General features: G+C 44.3%; 1 protein-coding gene across 3 annotated transcripts in view; it reads left to right on the top strand.

Annotated features, from left to right (window-relative positions):
* The window catches only part of CLCN5 (Cl-/H+ antiporter 5), a 162,757-nt gene extending 155,717 nt beyond the window's left edge, over positions 1-7,040 (top strand). For all 3 annotated transcript variants that reach the window (XM_087859903.1, XM_087859904.1, XM_045786691.2), the window contains one exon: positions 102-7,040. In XM_087859903.1, coding sequence (XP_087716029.1) covers positions 102-192 — 91 coding nt within the window. In that variant the 3' untranslated portion in view covers positions 193-7,040. The remainder of the gene's footprint in view (positions 1-101) is intronic.
* Positions 7,041-20,013: the final 12,973 nt, after the last annotated feature.

Genomic DNA, 20,013 nt, shown 5'->3' with positions numbered 1-20,013 from the left:
GGCGAAGACAGAGTTGCAAAGGACTGGGGCGAAAAAGCGTCACCTCTGAGAATGTTAACCACAGATTCATTTTTGTTTTGTTGTCTCGTTTGGTCTTTCAGGCGGTTGCTCGGAATCATTACCAAAAAGGACGTGTTAAAGCATATAGCACAGATGGCGAACCAAGATCCTGACTCCATTCTCTTCAACTAGAATCACAGGCTTGTGCTGGATATAAAACAGGAAGGACATTGCAGACCATGGATGTATTTTGTTAACTGGGTACCCAAAACACATTTCCCATATTTGGATGGTGAAGTTATATTAGTGTGTTGTCTCTTTCCTATAAGTTAACCAGTTGCACTACATAATCTCTGGAATTTAATCTCTTTAGGAGAAAATACAGTTAGGCTTCTGTGATATTGCATTAGGAGGATTTCGTGAAAGAGTTGAGATTGCTCTGGTTTGATTCTTTTTAATTTTTTAAAATATTTAAAACATAATTGTTAGCCAATATGCAATCACTGAAAACTATGCAAGAAAAATTCCAACCGTCCTGACCTACAGCCTGCAGGAAACTCATGAAAAAGTCACTTTTTTTGGACTCTAACTGTCATTGGTGGAAGATGAAGTGTAAACTAAGGGGCTTTGCTTTTCCAACCACAGAAAGGAAAGCCAGAAGGAAAATAGTAATGGTGTTTTCCAGACTGTGAAAATTCAGTTCAAATGTTATCTTGTTCCTGTTACAATATTTAGCATTATTAGTTTGTGTGTGTGTACGTGTATGTTAATTTTAATATCTGATGATAAGACAATGCTGCTTTGGTTAACCTTCTCTAAACGAACTTAGGGAGGTTGACTTTTATAGCTTGCTTGTTCCTGGTACTCTTTCGAAGTGCACAAAGATAAGTTATGGAACTTTCTCCTTGTCTGCAAAAAGGGTAATTTTCCAGATGGTGTTTGTTAGCGAGTAGACAAGGACTTCGCCACGAATTTGTTAGTAGCAAGGAATGATTTCTCCAGCTTCCTTGGAATGAATGATTAGTAAAGTTCTAAGCAAAGTCAATGACTAGGAATTTCACATTTTTTTTGTGAGGTCCCAACTAGTTCTCTTACCCAGATGCTGCCTCCATGAGTGATGGTGCTTTAGGCTTCTGGAAAATGTAAGAATAGTAAAGGGAACCAAGTCTAGACTGCGTACTGATAAACCAGGCAAGATCCCGAGCTGAATCTGCATTCTCATGCACTCCTTCGTAAAGACCACCAGTACTAAAATAACTGGGCACTCATGCCTCCTCCCAGTGTTAAGTACATATAACAGGCCAGTGTTGTCCCTGTGAACATGAATTTAGGCTTGGGGTACTTTCAGATCTATTCGAGGCACTGGAATTAGGATAGGCAGCTGCGACTCCCTTGAGGCTCGTTAGAATTCTAAATAAAATGCAGAACCATCCTAATACCCAGGGGTGTGGACAAGGCCTGGTGACACCAAAGGTGCTTGTTTATCCAATTGCAAAGGTGCCTGTCTCAATTTTCTACCACCTTTCCTGCAATAGAAACCATCACACTGCAGGGACACCTGGTGGAATCACAGAGCCACCACCATCATTCCGACCGACGCCCGGTTGCATTTTCTGTTGTTTTCCCCAAGTGCAGCTGCTCCCCCCCACCCCGCGCCCTGTGTTCCCCTCCATTCTTTTCTCCTCCCACTCCTCAGTCCCGAGTCCTCTCTTTGGGATTGAGCGAGTCCTCTCTTTGGGATTGAGCGTGATGCCTGGTTAATCATTCCTCTCTCAAGAAATAACTCCCAGGGCTAGTTAAATTGTAAACCGGGGCTCAGCAGCCTGGCATGTGGACCCGAGGTAATGCACAGCCATTTGCTCTGCTCCCTAGGCCAGCTGCTGCTTCCACGCCTCCGTCCCTCTCTGCGTCCCTCTCTGCGTCCCTCTCTGCGCGGTGCCGGCAGCCGGGAGACTTAACTGCCAGGGCTGTGAGTGCGGCCTTTCCTGTTCTACAGGTCTGTCCCCCGCACTTTGCGCCATCCTTCCAGCCTGGAACCAGCAGTCACTCGGCGTATCCTCCCCCGCCCTCCGCCTCCCCTCCCGGAACACCTCAGGGTTCCTCATTTTAGAAGTTGCTGGGCCCTGAATCTAGGACTTTTTTTTTTTACCCCTAATTCTTATCTTTCCAAAATCTGAAATTCTTTTATTGCCCATACCTGGGTAGCCAATGCTTGTATTGATGTTTATCTTTCAAATATCAAGGCACTCGCCAGAGTTTCTTTTCTTTCTTTCTTTCTTTTTTTTTTTTTTAAAGTACATCATGCTAACATTTTAGTGAAAGAGAAAAAAACCTCTCTAGGTTATTTTCTATGATAGTCATGACTCAGTCACTTAATGTGTTTTGTCCCTTCCATGCCACTGATTTCCTCACGTGAGATGAGGCCGTGGGCCGGACCGCCCCTGTGTGTTGTGCAGAAGTCATTCTTATCTGTCTATTTCTGGTTCACTACCTATCTTTCCTTATTAGCCGTCCAGCTAAACTTTGCAAAACAGGAAGCGTTAGTATTTCTGGTATTTGATGACGAGGGTTTGTTCGCATTTCATAGCGCGGCAGCGATATGGGGGGCATCTAAGTTTGCCTTTGTGTTTCTTCTGTGCTCTGTTTTTGATTTCAGACAGATGAGCCAGTGTTAAGGTGCTACTTCAGAGAATTAATTCGAGAAATCAGATAACACTGTGCCAAGGTATACTTTCTAGATGCTAAGCACCGATTGGCCCTCCAGAGAATAATATCCTTTTGATACCTCACTCCTGATAAATCTCATTCATTAACCTCAGCTTCTCAGGAATCCTCGTAACACATAGGCTAGAAGTAGCTGTAGTGTATGGTATTCATTATATGTCCAGTCCTATGGTCTGGCTCAAAGATTGGCTAACTGTGGCTAGAGCTCTCTGCTGGACTGCTAATACTCAAGGGGTTCTTGTCTTCAGGCAAAGGAAAATGTTCTTTCTGCCATTGCAGATTCAGCAGTTGGACAGACTTAACCAACAAAGCCTGTCGGTAGCCTCAAGTGGCCACACACCTCAGTGGCAAAAGACTTAGATGATCTGCGATTTAAAAATTAGTTTTGAGTTGAGACAAGTCTGGGCGTTAAGAAAAGAAAATTGCCCAACACAAGGGAAGGATCTACAAAAGAATGGCAATAAGTGCTTCAAGAGAGTTAGGCTTTTCCGAGGAAAAAGATCTGGGAGACATCCAGTCATGAAAAGAGTGGGAGTCCGTGGGTTTGTAGAAGTCTAGCTGCTGTACTTTGTGTAGTCAGATCCTCAACGTAAAGCATTAAAGAGGCTGCAACAGTTAATGTGCGGTTAGACCACTGGAGGGAGGAAGCAAGGGACTGGCAATGCAAACTAATGTCCACTTTCAAGGTCATTTCTATTCAGACGCGCTCCTCTTTTCTGGCCCCGGCTTCCTTCTGGCTCAGGCCAGCTGTGGAACAGAGGTGGTACAATCCACAGAATTGATATCCTCTGGTGGCTAATCGACACGGATGACACTTTGGATTTGCCAGCTGGCAGAGCAAACGATTAATTTGCTGATTCAGTCGTTTCGGCATCAGAGGCTGTGTCTGAACCCCTTACAGGAAGAGCAGAGCACAGTATAAATTTCTCTAGCAAGTTTCCATAACCATGATCTTTTTTTTTAAAGGTGGGGAGGGGCAGAGGCAGAGGGGGAGAGAGAGAATCTTAAGCAGGGTCCATGCCTAGCTCGGGGCTTGATTTCACCAACCCTCACAACCCCGAGATCCTGACCTGAGCCGAAATCAGGAGTCGGACGCTTAACTGACGGAGCCACCCAGGCGCCCCTTAACCATGATGATATGAACTCTTTCAGGTGTGGGGGCCGCGAATATGTTTTTAAAAACTTGTCATGCAATGGAGTCCATCATGCAAAGTAATCAAGCGTGCTTTACGTTTTAAGTATTTGAATCACCTGTCCTGGTTGGGTCTCGATCTTGGTTTGTTTTGTGAGGTGATGAGTAGGAAGGTGAACCTGTTACCCTGACAGTATCTTTTGTTTTTGTTTTTTTGAATACATCACAAAGAGTGCCATTTTTGAAGTCGAGTTTTTAGTGATGACAGTGAAGACAATATTGAGAATCGGAAACAGCCAGTGTGTTTTATATTGCCAAAGCGCTGACTGAGGACTGGCCACATTGCCACCGATCAGTTCAGAGAAAGCAGGGGAACATTTTTCAGGGTGGTGCACAGAGTATTGAGCTCTTGAAAACCCTGAGAAAAACTAGAAATTTAGAAAGTAAATGGGAAGTAGGGTATTCAGTTCTTAAAAAAAAAAAAAAAGATGTCTAAATATGTGGTCTGAACTTAAGTGTCCTAAAACCTTGATTTTTTTTTTTTTAAACCACCTCTGGGTTTGCCTAGACTCCCCCTGGAGAGAGAATTGGAAGATGCGGCAGTGGAAAAGCCCTAGTAAGAAAGTGTATGAGTTCTTGCAAGATGGTGGGAGGAAGGCCAGCCTATGCCCCCAAGCCATACAACCTGGCATTTCTAAACTGTTTGACCATGTGCCTCAGGTAGAGAGCAAGTCAGGTAGTCCTTCAGAGACCAGGTTTTGTGAGCAGAGGAGAGGCTCAAAGCAACATTCGGCTGGAGGCAGTCTGCTAGTCCGGAAAGGACTGACCCGCTACCAGACCGCTCAGGAAGGAGGCCGGCAGCTACTTGCCGTTGCCTAAATGATAAGCTTTAGGTAGATTGTCTTGAATGTTGATAGCAAGATATTTTTTTAAATCTATATTTTAGCCTCCCTAGAATGTACTTATTGTGTATCAAAAAGAAAAAAGGCGAGGGCTTCTTAGATCAGAGCTCAGGGAGCTGTGTAAACTTGCAGGGAAATTTATGTCATGGTCCCGTGGTGACCACTCCGGTTTTGCTCTGCCTCGGTTCCGGTTGTCCGCTCCAAGGAGAGAAGGTCTTGGAATAGTAGGTGTTAGCGACTTCACATTACTTCACAAATGTTTGCTGGCTGCGGTCTCACTTCTGAACATCTGGAGCTGGGCAAAGTTTTGAAGTGATGTAGGGAACAGAATTGATTTTTCCACTGTGCGGTCCAATTTTGCCAACTCACCCAAGAAAGAAAGTCTGTGATGGGCAGACTTTGCGTTTCTTGGATGGGACCTATCAGGTCCCCCTGCCCAATCCCACGGTCAGAAATTCCTACTTTCAGTTCCTGCCAAAGGGTCTTCAGCCTCTGTGTGCACTCATTGAATGAATGCTTTGCCTAAAGTTTGGCCTTTTAAAAGGAGAAATGGCATCTGATGGTATAAAAATCCGAGGGTTTAAAAAAAAAACGATCTCTGCCTCTCCTCTCTCCTCTTCCTCCCCCCTCTTTTGTTCCTGTCAGGCTTCCCCCCATCCTCCAATTCCAGTTTTTCTCAGTTGTTAACAGGTGTGTTGTTTTGAGTGTGGACCTTGGGGAAGGGACGGCAGCATTCTGAGAACAGAGAGTGGAAGGTACTTCTGAGCTGATGGGCCAAACGGGGATGTGCTCCGCCGTCGGGGCAAAGCCAGGGCTATTTGTTGAGGGCACCGAGGGCTTTAGCATCTCAAGGCAGGCATATGCAGTATTCGTTGCTAAACCTTATTATCTGCTAGTCCAAATCTGTTGCAAGTCAGAGGCAGCCTAGGATTTGGTGAGTGAAATGCCGTCTGGCGACATGGGGACAAGGGAGTGGCCTGAGATGGTTTTATCAGGGTGGGGATGTCCAGTCTGGTCTTATTGAGTGTACCTCAAAATACGTGGTCCTTCACGAGTGCTCATTTTCCCTTCTCCATTTTACTTCAGCCCCTTTCTCCCTCCTTTCTCTCTCTTTGCCCTGCCTTTTCAGTACTCAGCTTTTTAATAAATATTTACATTTTTATTATATATTTGGTCCTTTAGGACTATGTAATGATTAAGAATTAATTTCATTCTAGATTTAAAAAAATGATGTTTAATATTTTGTTCTTTTAAACTGTCTTTTGAAACTATGCTGCTAACCAGGTGCAGGCCAGAAAGGAGTCGGGCCTGCCGGACGCACCCTGGTCATGTCACCTAAGGATGACATTGATGTCATGATGGCGACTCTTCTCTGTTTGACCAAGGCCAGCCTCCTGCTCTTACCTCTGTCCAATTCACTTCTGGCTCGGGGAGAACTACTACCCACTGGGTGAGCCAGTGAGGCCAGGAGGATCAGAAAAGCTGGGTTCCAGCCCGTGGGCCACTATATGAATTCTCCGTAATATGCTCCTTTGTAGGGCAGGCTCCAACCACAGTAGCCAAAGAAAACCTGTCTGACCCGACATTTTAGTTCCTAAGCGTTGGTGAAAGTTCAGCTGAAGCTAATGTCTAGATAGCAGCAAGTAGCTATGGGCACGTACAGAAACTAGCCTCAACCAAAGCTAAGATAGCCGAAGTCTCCCCAGGGAGCTTGGTGCTGAGCTGTTCAGAGCAGTTATTTATTCGAGTGCTGCCACCCCTTAAGTCCTGCTTTCTTCGCTTTGTTCTCGCTTGTAGAGGTGTTGGTCCCCGTTCGTAGGCGCAGCCTGTGCCAAAGCTGTGGCTTACTGCTCGCTTCACTTTGCTCCGTGGTCGTACATAGCAACATAGTCTAAAAAGGAAGACATGGGCTGGGGAGTTAGGAGACCTGGTTTCTATTCCCTATGCTTCTACTAACTAGCCTCGAGATCTTAACCGCTCTGTGCCTCAGTGTTCCCATCTGCAAAATGGGGATAGCGTTAATTGCCCTACCTACCTCACAGGGTTGTTGTGAGGATAAACTGAGACAATGAATGCAAAGTACTTTGACAAGTAAATGCTATGCAAATTGTAAGAAATGGAAATAATCATGTCAAAGGCAATGGAACGGACATTGGCAGAAGGGTTAATGGGATCGTCCAGCCCTTTCTCTGTGTGGCATAAACCCGGGTCGCCATTGCTTTATACATTTTCACCTAGCACAGATTTGTAATCATGCATGTAATAAAGCACAGCCTTATCCAGCCTGGTGTCTGGTGTGTTTTTGAAGCCCCCAAGTTTTGTAGCTGTTGATTTCTGACCACAGAAGCAGGGGGATTGAGGGAGGGTGGTATGAAAGGTGCCTGCGAACTCCTACTAGCAGGCTCACTTCGTAAAATGATTTATTAGATGCTTAATTATTTTTACAAGTACAGATTCAGCAATACCTTTTTATCATAAGGAGACAAATGAGGGGCAGCTTGCGTCTTCTGAGAGGTTCCAGACACCTCATTCATTCTGGCTCCTTAAACCTTCCCGTCTCATACGTTGGTGATAGTTTCCTGATGACATGAGGATTAACTGGGAGCTGTATTTTTCTCTCTTTTTGAGCTTTTAATGATGTCAGATGATGGGCTTCGACAGGCCTCTTGCCTACAGTCACTACTTACAAGGAGGAGGGTGGGTGATTGAAATGTGTCTCCAATGAAAAGGAAGGTTAGTAGTGCCCTCCTTACGGTGTCTTGGGATTAAAGTGTCTTCTGTGAGAAACCCTCTGAGGTGGCCAAGGAGGGGGGCTCTTTGGGGACGTGGTTGAATATGCAAATATTTCCTTTTCACACTTTTGTGGAACACAGAAAACAAAGGAAAGCCAGACTTTCTCTATTTTCCTGTGTTTGACTTCTCTGTCCCCTTTCTGTTAGCCAGACCCTGAAGAAGACAGTTTACCACGTGTCCAACTTTTTGTTTCAGAATTTCTCCAGTGGGTATCCGATCACATCTGCAGTGGTGTTGACTTGCTGCTACCAAGAACTCAAAGGCTTTTGGCCTACTTGGTATCATTTTAGGAAGGACACCTCTACATAAAGAGAACTCCCTTCATAAGCCTCAAATTCCAAAAAGAAATTTGAGTTTCTGATGTTGTTTACCATTTTACTGGACCCCTTCCACACGATCACCATCCCTGCCTCTAATCTAAATACCTTTTTTTTTAAGATTTTATTTATTTATTTGACAGAGAGAGACAGCCAGCGAGAGAGGGAACACAAGCAGGGGGAGTGGGAGAGGAAGAAGCAGGCTCCCAGCGGAAGAGCCCGATGCGGGGCTTGATCCCAGAACGCTGGGATCATGCCCTGAGCTGAAAGCAGACGCTTAACGACTGAGCCACCCAGGTGCCCCTAATCTAAATACCTCTTGAGAAAAAAAAATACATCTAGGTGTTACTGGCTATCAGCAACTTACTGTGAATTAGAGTGTCGTGTCTGGTCGCTGTAGGGCTCAGATAAAAGTGGCTTTGATGGAGTATGAGGTACAGATCGATCCATCATCTAGTACAGAAGAGGCCCAGAGAAACACCTGGAAGTGACCAGCAGATGTCAGTGCAATCATTAAAATACTGATGTAACTACGGTTTGGTCGAAAGAGAACTGTCTCTGAGGGCAGGTGAGACAAGAAGCATGAATTCATACGACAGCTAGATGGTGGGAGTACAAGATGCAGCCACAAGGTATTTAGCAGACATTCCCTTTTTAATGTATCTAAGAAACTTTATGCGTTTTGTATTATTAAATTAATCACATGGCAGTCCCTACCTTTAAGGAGCTCATCGTCCTGGTGTCTGAAAGTTGTAGCTTCTTTTTCAAAGCAGTGTCCTAGATAAAAAGGAGGGGAGAAGGACTCCAGTTCCTCCCTCACTAGGATGGCCAGATAGTGGATGGTTAGGACACTTCGGACGTGGGACGGTGGTGGTAATAATTACCCAGGGACAGCAGGTATAGACTGGAATTACTGCAGTGTCTTAGTTTGGGCTGCGCTGTAACAGATTATCGTAGACCGGGTGGCTTAGAAATAGCAGTTTATTTCCCACAGTTGTGGAGGCTGGACGTCCAAGATCAGGATGGCGGCAGGGTTGGTCCTGCTGAGAGCCTCTGCTGCGCCACAGACTAGCAACGTCTCATTGTAGCCTCCCATGGTGGAAAGGGAGCTAGACAGTTCTCTGGGGTCCCTTTTCTAAGGGCACTCATCCCGTCCATGAAGGCTTCACTCTCCTGACCTCATCACCTCCTAAAGGCCCCACCGCCAAATACCGTCGTGGTGGGAATTAGGATTTCAATACGTGAATTGCGGAGGCACACACCCATTCAGTTCCCAACACCAGGCAAAGCAAGAAGTGTAGTTATTCTCTTCCTCAGGGATCTCCAGCTCTTGGCCTTCGGACTCCATCTAGCTCCTGGTCTCCGAGGCTGCTTCCCTGGGAGCTCAGACGCTGCCCTTCCCTTGAGCTCCCAAGGCCCCTCTCCTGGCCTCTCTTCCCTCCTTCACAAGAGGCAATCTCATCTTAACTGCTACAGGATGTGAGGTAAGACAGGTGTTTGAACAACCACAAGTGAAACAAACAGTCTTGCTCTCAGAAATAATAAGACTCTGGGCAGAGAGCAACACTGAGAGTAGGAAAAAGACATTTTTGACCTTTGGCTCCCCTTAGGCGTCCTTAAGCAGTGGAGTTGAAGAGTTCCCTGTCTGTACATTACCACTGCTAGTGTCTCTCAGTAGACATTTTAGGATCTTGATTCAGGAGGCTGCAGATAGACTAGAAGACAAGGGAAAAAGCATAGCGTTTGGAGCCAGAGGACCTACACTCGAGGCTTATTGCAAGGGACTTGCTGCCTTTCTCATTCAAACAAAACTTGGGGTCTCTAAGCTTGGCCCCGAAGGAAGAGTCTCCTCTTGAAAAGGGGCTTCTGGATCTCACAGCATGGCTTCAAGGTCCTTAAGATTCTCCTTACCATTGAGGCCCTTTTTCTGGTTATCTCACTGGCCTAGGGGGGCATGGGAGATCACTACTCTTCAAGGATTCTGGCCTGAGTGTACCTCTGTAGCACAGCTGAGATGGAGGTAGAATTTTTCATCTAAAAGCTCGGGGAAAATAAAAGGGAGCCAATGTGACGTTCCACAAGCTCATCGGGCTTATCCTGACTACGCGTCTAGAATCATCTGAAATAGGTCTTAAAATACAGATTCCTGGAGGTTTGGTGCTAAATCTTGGACCGGTATTTGGAAAACCATATAGGAGTATTACAGGCTTCACCCCCGCCCCCGCCCCCTGAAGCCTTATTAGCCTCCTACATGGTGGGCGCCATCTTAGCACTGCCTGGGAGAACCCACTGTCCCTCTTGTTCACTCCTGTGTCCCCAGTACCAGATACAGGGCCTGGCACGGCATGGGACCTCTGGCAATACAGTACTGGGGGGATGGCTGTTTGTGTAAAGTTTGCCTTTTTTAGTTCCTGTGTCCCGCTTGAAGATGTGTCTCTTCCCTCGATGTACATACACCGCCTTCCAGGGACACCACACTTATCCACCCACTTGACCCACAAGCAGTTCATCTATCTTAGTTTTATAAGTCATGACCCAATAATCAGCATCTCATACAACCCTTGGGAAGTGATGGAGGGCATGTTTATTTCAGGCTCTGCTACTCATTTGGCTCATGAGTTGACTTCTCTTAACCTCAGGAACCTCATCTGTAAAATAGGAACGATGAGGAAAACTGCCTCATTGGATTGTTGCAATGAATTGAAACTGGGTATTAAAAACTGGGCTTTACAAGTTGGCTATACAAACATCATTGCTATTCAATTGTCATGAGGGCTAAAAGATAACGTATGAGAACAGTCAATTCATAACCAGTGTTTATTGGGCGCCATTAGGAACTAGGGATTCGATGAAAGGAAAAAACAGGCCCATTCCTAGATGGCAACCCAAAGCACAGTCCATTTAGAATGCCATAAACCAGCGGTCTATGCTAGTGACATAATATTTTTTTCCAAGTCCAGTATCTATGGGATTGGCAGCCTCTCCCGAATATCAGCAGAATCTTGGCACCTCGTCGCCCACCAAAATATTTCTTGATTACTTCTGCCTCTGAGACTCTGCAATATAGCATTGAATCAGGACATCCCAGGTACACTCGAACCAATCTGTCAGCTCTGGTTCTCAAGAAGGATGCACCCACTTCATTCCCTCTGGCTTCAACTCCCCCTTAGCCACATTTGAAGGTGGCAAAGCCTCCTGGGAGAACTATTCCTCACCCCAGATACCACCTTGTACCTCTTTCCTCCTTGCCTGTCCTCCAGCATAACCCCTCTTTCTAGTTCCAGTTACGAAACAAAAACTTCATTGTATATGGGTAAATACCAACAGATATGGCTGTATGTGCAGAGTGGAGAAGAGTGTTGTCTACACTAGCAGCAATATACTAGAAATGCTTCATTACACAAATACCCTTGAACTACACAACAATCCCTTGAGACAGGCAACATACGAGGAAACTAAGACTAGACTCGGTTGCGATTTGTTCAGTATCTCAGAGGCAGGAAGTGTTGTAACAGAAACTGGAGCTCAATGTTTTTGATCTCAAGTCCAGTGATCTTTCCTACTACTAATCTTGTGGCTAAGTGCTGTTCACCCTTGACCATTTCCGGGCCAATTTATGGGAAGGAGGTAATGGGAGCCTGTCTGGTTGGGCAGTTGGCCTAGTGTTAAAAATTTACCGTTAGTGAGAATCTGTATAGAGATGTGTAGAGATTATCAGAAACAATTCTAGGAAGGGGATCTCCAAAGTTTCTTTTAAAATGTGGATGTGTAAAGAGTGAGACGTGGGAATGGATAGAGGTGGGGGGAACAGTGTCCGGGAGCCTGTATTTACTGTTTTACCTCTTGGTATTATTTGAAGCTTTTACCAAGAGCTTGTATCACTTTTATAATTTTTAAAATGTAAACATCCAGGAAAGAAAACAGCATTTGTATATGTAGTTATAAGGATGTGTTCATCTCATCAATTGGAAGCTAAATTTGTTTTTCCTGTGAACTAATGATAGATAATGAAAACTAAAGCCTCAGGTCCAGTAAGTGGTTGTTATGAGAATTCCCATCCCTAGCAGGGGGGCCATATGACTCATGCGGGCACAGGAGGCTGTTTTCTCTCATAATCTAACATAGCAGCCAGAATGATCCTTTTAAACCATAAATCAGGTCATGCTACTTGCCTGATGTGAAACCCTTTGGTGACTTCCCATTACAACCAGAGCAAATCCAATCCCCTTACCCTGGCCTCTGAGGCCTTCCATACCCTTCATCTGGCCTGTCTTCCTAACCTCATGTTCTGCGTTGAATTGTTTCCATCTAAAATTGATATGTTAAAGTCCTAACCCCCAGAACCTCAGAATGTGGCCTTATTTGGAAATAGGGTTGTTGCAGATGTAATTAGCTGAATTAGTTTGAGGTGGTACTGGGGTAGGGTGAGCCCTAATCCCATATGACTGGTGCCCTTAGAGGAGGAAAAATCTGGAGACGGGCACACGTAGGGGGAGAGTACCATGTGAAGATGAAGGCAGAGATCAGGGTGATGCTTCCAGAAGTCACCCCAAAGATTGCCAGAAAATCACCAGAAGCTAGGAGAGAGGCATGAACAGATTCTCACAGCCTCGGGAGGAGTCTACTCTGCCAACACCTTGACCTCAGACTTTTGGCTTCCAGGTCTGAGACAGTGCATTTCTGCTAAGCCCCCTGGTTTGTGGTACTATGTTATGGCAGTCCTAGCAAATGAATACACCTCGTCTCTTAGCACTTATCCCCTATTCTTATTTACTCCTAGCACACCATCTTCTTCTATCCTCTTTTATTCTTTTTCCAATTCATCACACACCCAGTTCATTCCTGCCTCAGGATCTTTGTACTGGCTGTTTCATTTCTCTCAAATGTGCGTCCCTCCAACTGTCACACAACTAGCTCCTTCTCATTATTCAGTTTAGTTGTGCTCTGTTACAGAGGCCTTCCCTGACCTCCCCGTCATCCTTAATTGCTTCATGCTCTTTTTTCTCCTCTGGACTCATCACTCTCTGCTATTTTCTTGTTTATCTGTTTATAGTATATCCCCCCAATTAGAATGTAAGTGCCGTAGGGAGTTTGTTCACCATTGTATCCCCGGCCTCTACCTAGACATACCTGGCACACATAGGCACTCAAATATCTGTTCAATGAATGAATGAATGAGTAGGAAGAGTTCTTTACTGACAGACTCATTCATTAAGCGTTTGTTGAAGCTCTACTACTTGACAGCTGCTGTGATAGAACTCAAGGCACAAAGGCAAATAAGATGCGGTCCCTGCTCTTGGACTTTCTGAAAATCTGTGGCTACTGCCAGGCCCCAATACTGGTGTAGAAGAAAGAGCACGGGCCTTGGAGTCCGACAGGTCTAGGTTCATGTCCTAGCTCTGTCACTTACTAGCTGTGTGATCCTGGGCAAGTCACCTAACCTCTCTGTACCTCAGTAATCTCTTCAGCCAAATGCAGGTAATATGAATAGCTGACCCCGAAAGTTGTGGTAGGGAATCAAATGAGATAAATAACGTGTGTAAAAAGCTGAGCAGCGTCTGATACTCAGTAGATACTTTAAAAATGGCATTCTACCTCTACCTTACTCTAAGTAGAAAACCAAGGTGGGTCTGCTTACAGCTATTTGCCTCCCTTTGGGGGAAGTGAGCAGTCCCCTAGGACAGCAGTAGAAATAATTCAGCATAAATGGAGGCCCTGGGCGGCCCCAGTGCTCCTATCAGGGATCTCTGAGGAGCCATTCAGATGGAGGAGTCACATGTCGGAAGGAAACACCCAACCTATTTCCCTTCATGTCCCTTATACGAGGTAGTCGTTCATTTGTTTGTTCATTCATTCATTTATTTAGCAACTACTTACTGAACATCGAGTCTGTTTCAGGCACTGTGCTGAGTGCTGTGGATAGAGTAGCAAACAACATAGATAACGGTTTTTGTCTTCACAGGGCTTAGAGTCTGGTGAAGGTGTTTCTGTTTTGTTTTCCGTGTACTCTTTCATCAAATATGTATTGGGCCTGGCAGTTTTTCTCTATCTAGTGGGGAATGGTGACCATGGTCACCATGCCACTACCAGCTGTTCCTCCGGATGAACAAGTGGTCCTGGATCTGGGGCAGGGACAGGCAACGGCGCTTGTCCTTGGGATTGTGTGGGCTTGGCAACCCTCTGAAAATTATCTTTAAAAAAACTTACACATGTTGAGAGTGCTTGCTTTCTTTCACTAGACTCCTTGTGTCACATCTATTATTTCATTTAATCCCCAAGACAACCTTGAGAAACAGATACTGTTATTAAAATCTTTTAAAAAATATTTTATTTATTTGAGAGAGAGTGAGCAGGAGCTGGTGGGGGAAGCGGCAGAGGGAGAGGGAGAATCAGACTCCCCACTGTGCAAGGAGCCCCATGCAGGGCTTGATCCCAGGACTCCAAGATCATGACCTAAGCTGAAGGCAGATGCTTCACCCACTGAGCCACCCAGGTGCTCCTAAAATCTTTTATGTCAGATGAGGGAAGGGCAGCTTAAGCTGCTGAGAAGGGGAAGTGACTTGTCCTAGGTTACACGGATAGGAAGTGGTAGAGGTGGAATCCAAGTCCAGGTCTGTACGACCTCTGAGCCTCTTTCTACAATACCACAATCCTTAAATTTTTCCAAAGGATATTTCTGCTAACAAAGCACTGCACAGGGTTGACTTCTGAAAGCTAGGAGATCTCTTGAAAGAAATAGTAAGGGTCAACTATATAGACAAAATCTCCAAGTTTCCATATCTTTTGTGTTTGTTATCTATTCCTGTGTAACATGATTACCACAAACTTAGCAGCTTAAAACAAACACACATTTATTATATCACAGTTTCTGTGGGTCAGGGGTCTTGACACAGCTTATCTGGGTTCTCTGTGAAGGCTGCAATCAAGATGTTGACCAGGCTGGGATCTCATCCGAGACTCAACTGGGGAAGAATCCACATCCAAGCTCACATGATGGTTGGTAGTGTTCAATTCCTTGTGGGTTGCCAGACTGAAGGCCTCAGTTCCTAGCTTGCTGACAACCAGAGGACACTCTTGTTTCTTTGCTGTGTTAGGGTTTTCCAGAGAAACGGAACCAGTAGAGAGTGTGTGTGTGTGTGTGTGTATGTGTGTGTGTGGGTAGAGGGAGAGAGAAGTTTTAAGGAATTGGCTCATGAAATTATGGAGGTGGAAAGTCCAAAATCTGCAGGGTGGGCCAGCAGCCTGCAGACCCGGGGAAGAGCCAATGTTGCTGTTTGAGTCTGAGGGCTATCTGCTGGCAGAATTCCCTCTTGCTTGGGGGAGGTCAGTCTTTGGTTTTATTCAGGCCATCAATGGATTGGGTGAGTCTTCAGTGGATTTAACTGGGGCTCAGCCCATTAGAAAAAAAGACACAGTGGCAGATCTGTTGGAGATAAACCCTTCTCCATCTCCAGCTCTTGAGATGGCTGGGTACACAGCCTTAAGCTTCCTAAAGGCCCTATTGTCCATGAGGCACATCCTTAAATCTCTTGAAAGGCCCTTTTGTGTGACCGAATACCACTCTGATCCTTTGATCTTTCTGGGGAGGTAACAAAAGGTTGAACAGTCACTCTTTCAGCTTTTTCTCCATGTCAATCTTTCCTAACACCGTTCAGAAGCCATTTCTGAATTTTAGCATCTTCTGCCATCTGGAGAGGCTGAGAGTCACCAAGTACCGGTTCCTTTTTGATTGAACTTATCTTCAATTTATCTTTCTCCTTTCACATTCTATAAACAGCAAGGAGAAACCGGCCACACCTTCAACACTTGGCTTGGAAGTCTCGTTGAGTAAATAAGCAAGTTCATCACCTAAATGTTCTATTTTCCACATGACTTCAGGCAACAATTTCAATAAAGCTTTTCTCCTGCTTCTTAAAAGGGATTCTGCCACAGCCCTGTGCCTGCCACATGGTAAGTGCTTAATAAATTTGACTATTGCTATTACTATGAACACAGTAGGAAAAATAACACCTAGCTTCCAGAGTTGTTCTAAGAATTTTGTGAGATTATGTGTGAAATTGCTTGGCATATAGTAGGTATGCAGATCCCTTCCCTTGACTTCTGTTACAGACTGAATGTTTGTGTCCTCCTAAAATTTAGATGTTGAAGCTCTAACCTTTAATGCAGCTGTAACTGGAGTAAGGAGGTAACTCAGGTTAAATGATGTTGTAAGGGTGGGGCTCTGATCCAATAGGATTAGTGTCCATTTAAGAAGAGCCACTGGGTGTCTACAAGAGAAGAGATACAGCGGCATCTGGGTGGCTCATCCTTAAGCATCTGCCTTCTGCTCGGGGCGTGATCCCAGGGTCCTGGAATTGAGCCCCACATCGGGCTCTTCCGCTGGGAGCCTGCTTCTTCCTCTCCCACTCCCCCCTGCTTGTGTTCCCTCTCGCTGACTGTCTCTCTCTCTCTCTGTCAAATAAATAAAAAAAAAGAGAAGAGATAGAAAAGATTGCCATGTGAAGACAGAAGCAGATAATGGAGTCATGCTGTCACAAGCCAAGGAATACCTGGAACCCCCAGAAACTGAAAGAGGCAAGGAAAGATTCTCCCCTAGAGACTTCTAGCCCCCAGAGTTGTGAAAAAATGAATTTCTGTTGTTTTAAGCTAAAAAGAAAGAAGGAGAAGGAGGAGGAGGAGGAGGAGGAGGAGGAAGGGGAAGGAGGAAGGGGAGGAGAAGAAGGGGAAGAAGAGACACCAGAGAGCTCACTCTCTCTCCCCCTTTGTGTGCATTCACCAAGGAAAGGCTATCTATGTGAGGACATAATGAGAAGGCAACTGTCCATAAGCCAGGAAAGGAGCTCCCATAAAAAATAAAGCATGTTGGCACCCTGATCTCATACTTACAGCTTCCAGAACTGTGAGAAAATAAATTTCTGTAGTTTAAGCCACCCCTTCTATGGTATTTTGTTTATGGTGGCCCAAGCAGACTGAGACCCTTTCCTTGGGTGAAGCCATTAGAATTCAGAGCTCAGAACCCATGTCCCTCAGTTCCCAACTGTGCGAAAGATGACGTTGGGACATGGGAAAAGCAACAATCTGCTTTTAAAATTATAATGTTTAATTTTTTCTGATTATAAAATATAAGATCACTGTAAAAAATAAGAAAATGCAGAAAATCACAGCGGAGAAAGTAAAATTCTCTACAATTCCTTCACTTACAGATACCACTGTTAAGGTTTTGGTGAACGATTTTTATTATTTTTCTCTATGTGACAGTGTGTACACACACACACACACACATAGAATTAGAGTGATGTTAATCCATAATGCATTCTATTCTTTTTTATTCTCCTCCCATTTAATATTTATTGGAGCAGATTACTTTCCACAGATGTCTTTTCCTCCAGAATGATCTCTCTCCTGGGCTTTTGACTTCCTGTTCTCCAGTCTATTCCAAGCCAGTTTTGGCCTGTTTCAGGCCCTGGCTCTGAGTCTAAAGGAGCTTTGTCCCTTCGGACTTGCCCCCCTGGGGGCCCCGTGACTGCTCTGCGACTCTGTTTTCACCTGCAGCCTAGCTGGGGGAAGATGACAGGAAATGGCAGCTCCGGGGAACAGGGAAAAGGAGCAAACCAGGGACTCCCTTAAGTCACAGATTCCAGTCTTGCTTTACTAAAGCACAGCAATTAGAACCAAAGCCACAGGCGAAGATTTATGGCCGGGGGAGTAAGGGAATGCAAACGGGCACGGGGTTGACCGAGAAAAACCCAAGGTTAATAATGATCCAGTGATAAATGCCAAAAGTGAGACACCAAATTATACCCCAGCTGTGATTTCAACTTTGACCAAACATGCATGGGTTACACAAAGGTGGGACTGTAGTTCTCCACGCTTGAAGAGTGGTTTTGTTAGCATTCCATTGTGTTTTTCTTTTCATTCAATATTCTTTGAAAGAATGGCTTTTAAAAAGGAATGGCTTTTAAAAATAGCTTGCTTTTCACATTAAGAATGATAGTACGTTAATAAAAGAGAACATTTTTTTAAGCAAATGATGAGATTAAAGCCTCAAGTGGTGGAGATATATTTTGAGCCTGGTTTTTGTGCCTGAGAGACCCTGGAAGGACTTGAGAGTGGGAGTAGTTCAAAACATGACTGGCAGGAGAGTGATGCAAGGGCAAAAAGTAAAAATTAGCAAGTTATAGAAACAGAATAAATGGCCAATAAATACTTTAAAGAGCCATTCGATCTCACCCACAGTGAAAAAAATATAAATTGAGATTGAAAAAAGATTGATGTTTAGGTTGGAAAGAGTACAAGGAAAGGGATACCCCCAGACAGCCTAGGTTGGAATATAGATTGATGAAACCTTTCTAGAGGCTCACTGGGCATGAGCTCGCCAAGTTGTGAGTGTACTTACCCTTTGCCCCTGGTATTCCTCTTCTGGGAAACGTTGCTACAGAAATAAACAATTGTGCAAAGCTTTATGTAAAATTATATGTATCTCACCGTTGTCTCTATCATGGAGAAATGGATATAGCCTAAATCTCTCTCAATAGAGGAGTGATTAATGAATTACGGTACAGCCATACGATGACTCTATATCCTGAAAAGAATAGGGTAGCTTAGTATGGGCTGGTATGGAAGAATAGTTGTTACACACACCTGAGCGAAAGAAGCAAGTTGCAGAAGATTAAGTACAATATAATCCCACTTTGTGGAAAACAAAACCAACAAACAAAAACCTGTATCTGTATGTAGTGATGTGAGCATTTGATATTTTAATAGCTGGCACTAGAATTCTCTTAGGGAAGGGAATGCAATTTTTAAGGAAAATAACTTGGTAAGCCTCCTGCAATGTGGAAATTGAGGTCCTGGGGAGTTGGGCAAGATCATAGGAAGACTGAAAATTTTCTACTAGGAAGATGGACAAAGGATTTTAAGGACAAGGGTATCAAATATTCAGAGTTAAGGTTTTTTTTTTTTCCTGTATTGCTGTACTATCAATTCTCTCCATTGCTTCAGGCTTTCAGTAAAGCCTGCTACACACACAAATGTCTTTTGTGAGTAATTTTGGTGGAAAGTAAAGAGACACTGATCACGTGTAGTGGTTGCTTCAGAGAAAGGAAAAAAATTCAGCCACAATAGGTAAAATGTAAGTGGCATACATAGTAGTTCAGCAAGCAAAAGTGACTCTGAAAATATTGACATCTTGGAGAGAACATTGAACTTCCCAGGTCTGGGATAAGGGAAATGTGTCAATTGATGTATGGAATTTAAGCCTGTGGCTTCTGGAGTCAGACATACTGGATTGAAAATTCATGCCAATACTGACTAGCTATGTGAACTTGGGCAAGTCAATTAAACAAACACCCTATGCCTCAGCTTCCACATCTTTTAAATGGGGATGATAACAGTACCTGTCTCATAGGTTTGTTGCGAGACTATAGATTATTTTGAAGGTTAAATGAGATCCCATCTGGAAAGTAAGTGCTCAATGAAAGTTAATGTTAACTATCGTCATCATCATCTACTTGGGTTACAAAAGTAATAGATGTATTTATTGAATATGTAACTACCATGTTTTCTCAATTCTATGATTTGCTATTCTTTCAAATTTCTGAAATTAGGACTCATCATATCATTATTTTACATTTACATTTAAGGTCATTTTTCTCCCCTCTTCGGAATAATCCTGAAAGTATCTGACTCCCCAAACGATGTTGTAGTTCAGTGCTTCTCAGACTTTAATATAGGGACCTTGTTAAAATGCACATTCTGCCTCAGTAGGCCTGGGGTGAAGCCTGAGATTCTGCAGTTCTGATGAGCTCCTAGGTAATGCCAGTTCTGCTGGTCTTTAGACCACATTCTAAATAGCAAGGGTCTACATCTCTGAACTATAACCCATCAGAGGCCAGAGATGCCACAGGTTGGAATGGGAGCCATATTGGAATAAGGCCTCTGAAGCAGCCTTCTTGAAGTAACAAACTTCTGGTCCCACTGGTCTGGGACTGAGGTTTTGGAACAGTCCTGAGATCTGTAGGTGAAAAACAAAATCTGAGGAGGATAGTGAGTGTTCCTAAATTAGCATCTTTGGTAACATGTGACGTCGCGTCAGCCATTCTGCATCCAAACTGTTTAGATGTCGGAAATTCTGGAAAAGAGACCC

This window comes from Ursus americanus, chromosome X, assembly GCF_024610735.1.
Source record: "Ursus americanus isolate L20-20 chromosome X, mUrsAme1.1.p, whole genome shotgun sequence".
NCBI lineage: Eukaryota > Metazoa > Chordata > Mammalia > Carnivora > Ursidae > Ursus > Ursus americanus.
The sequence above is the reverse complement of the archived record's forward strand: the minus strand, read 5'-3'. Positions and strand labels throughout refer to the sequence as shown.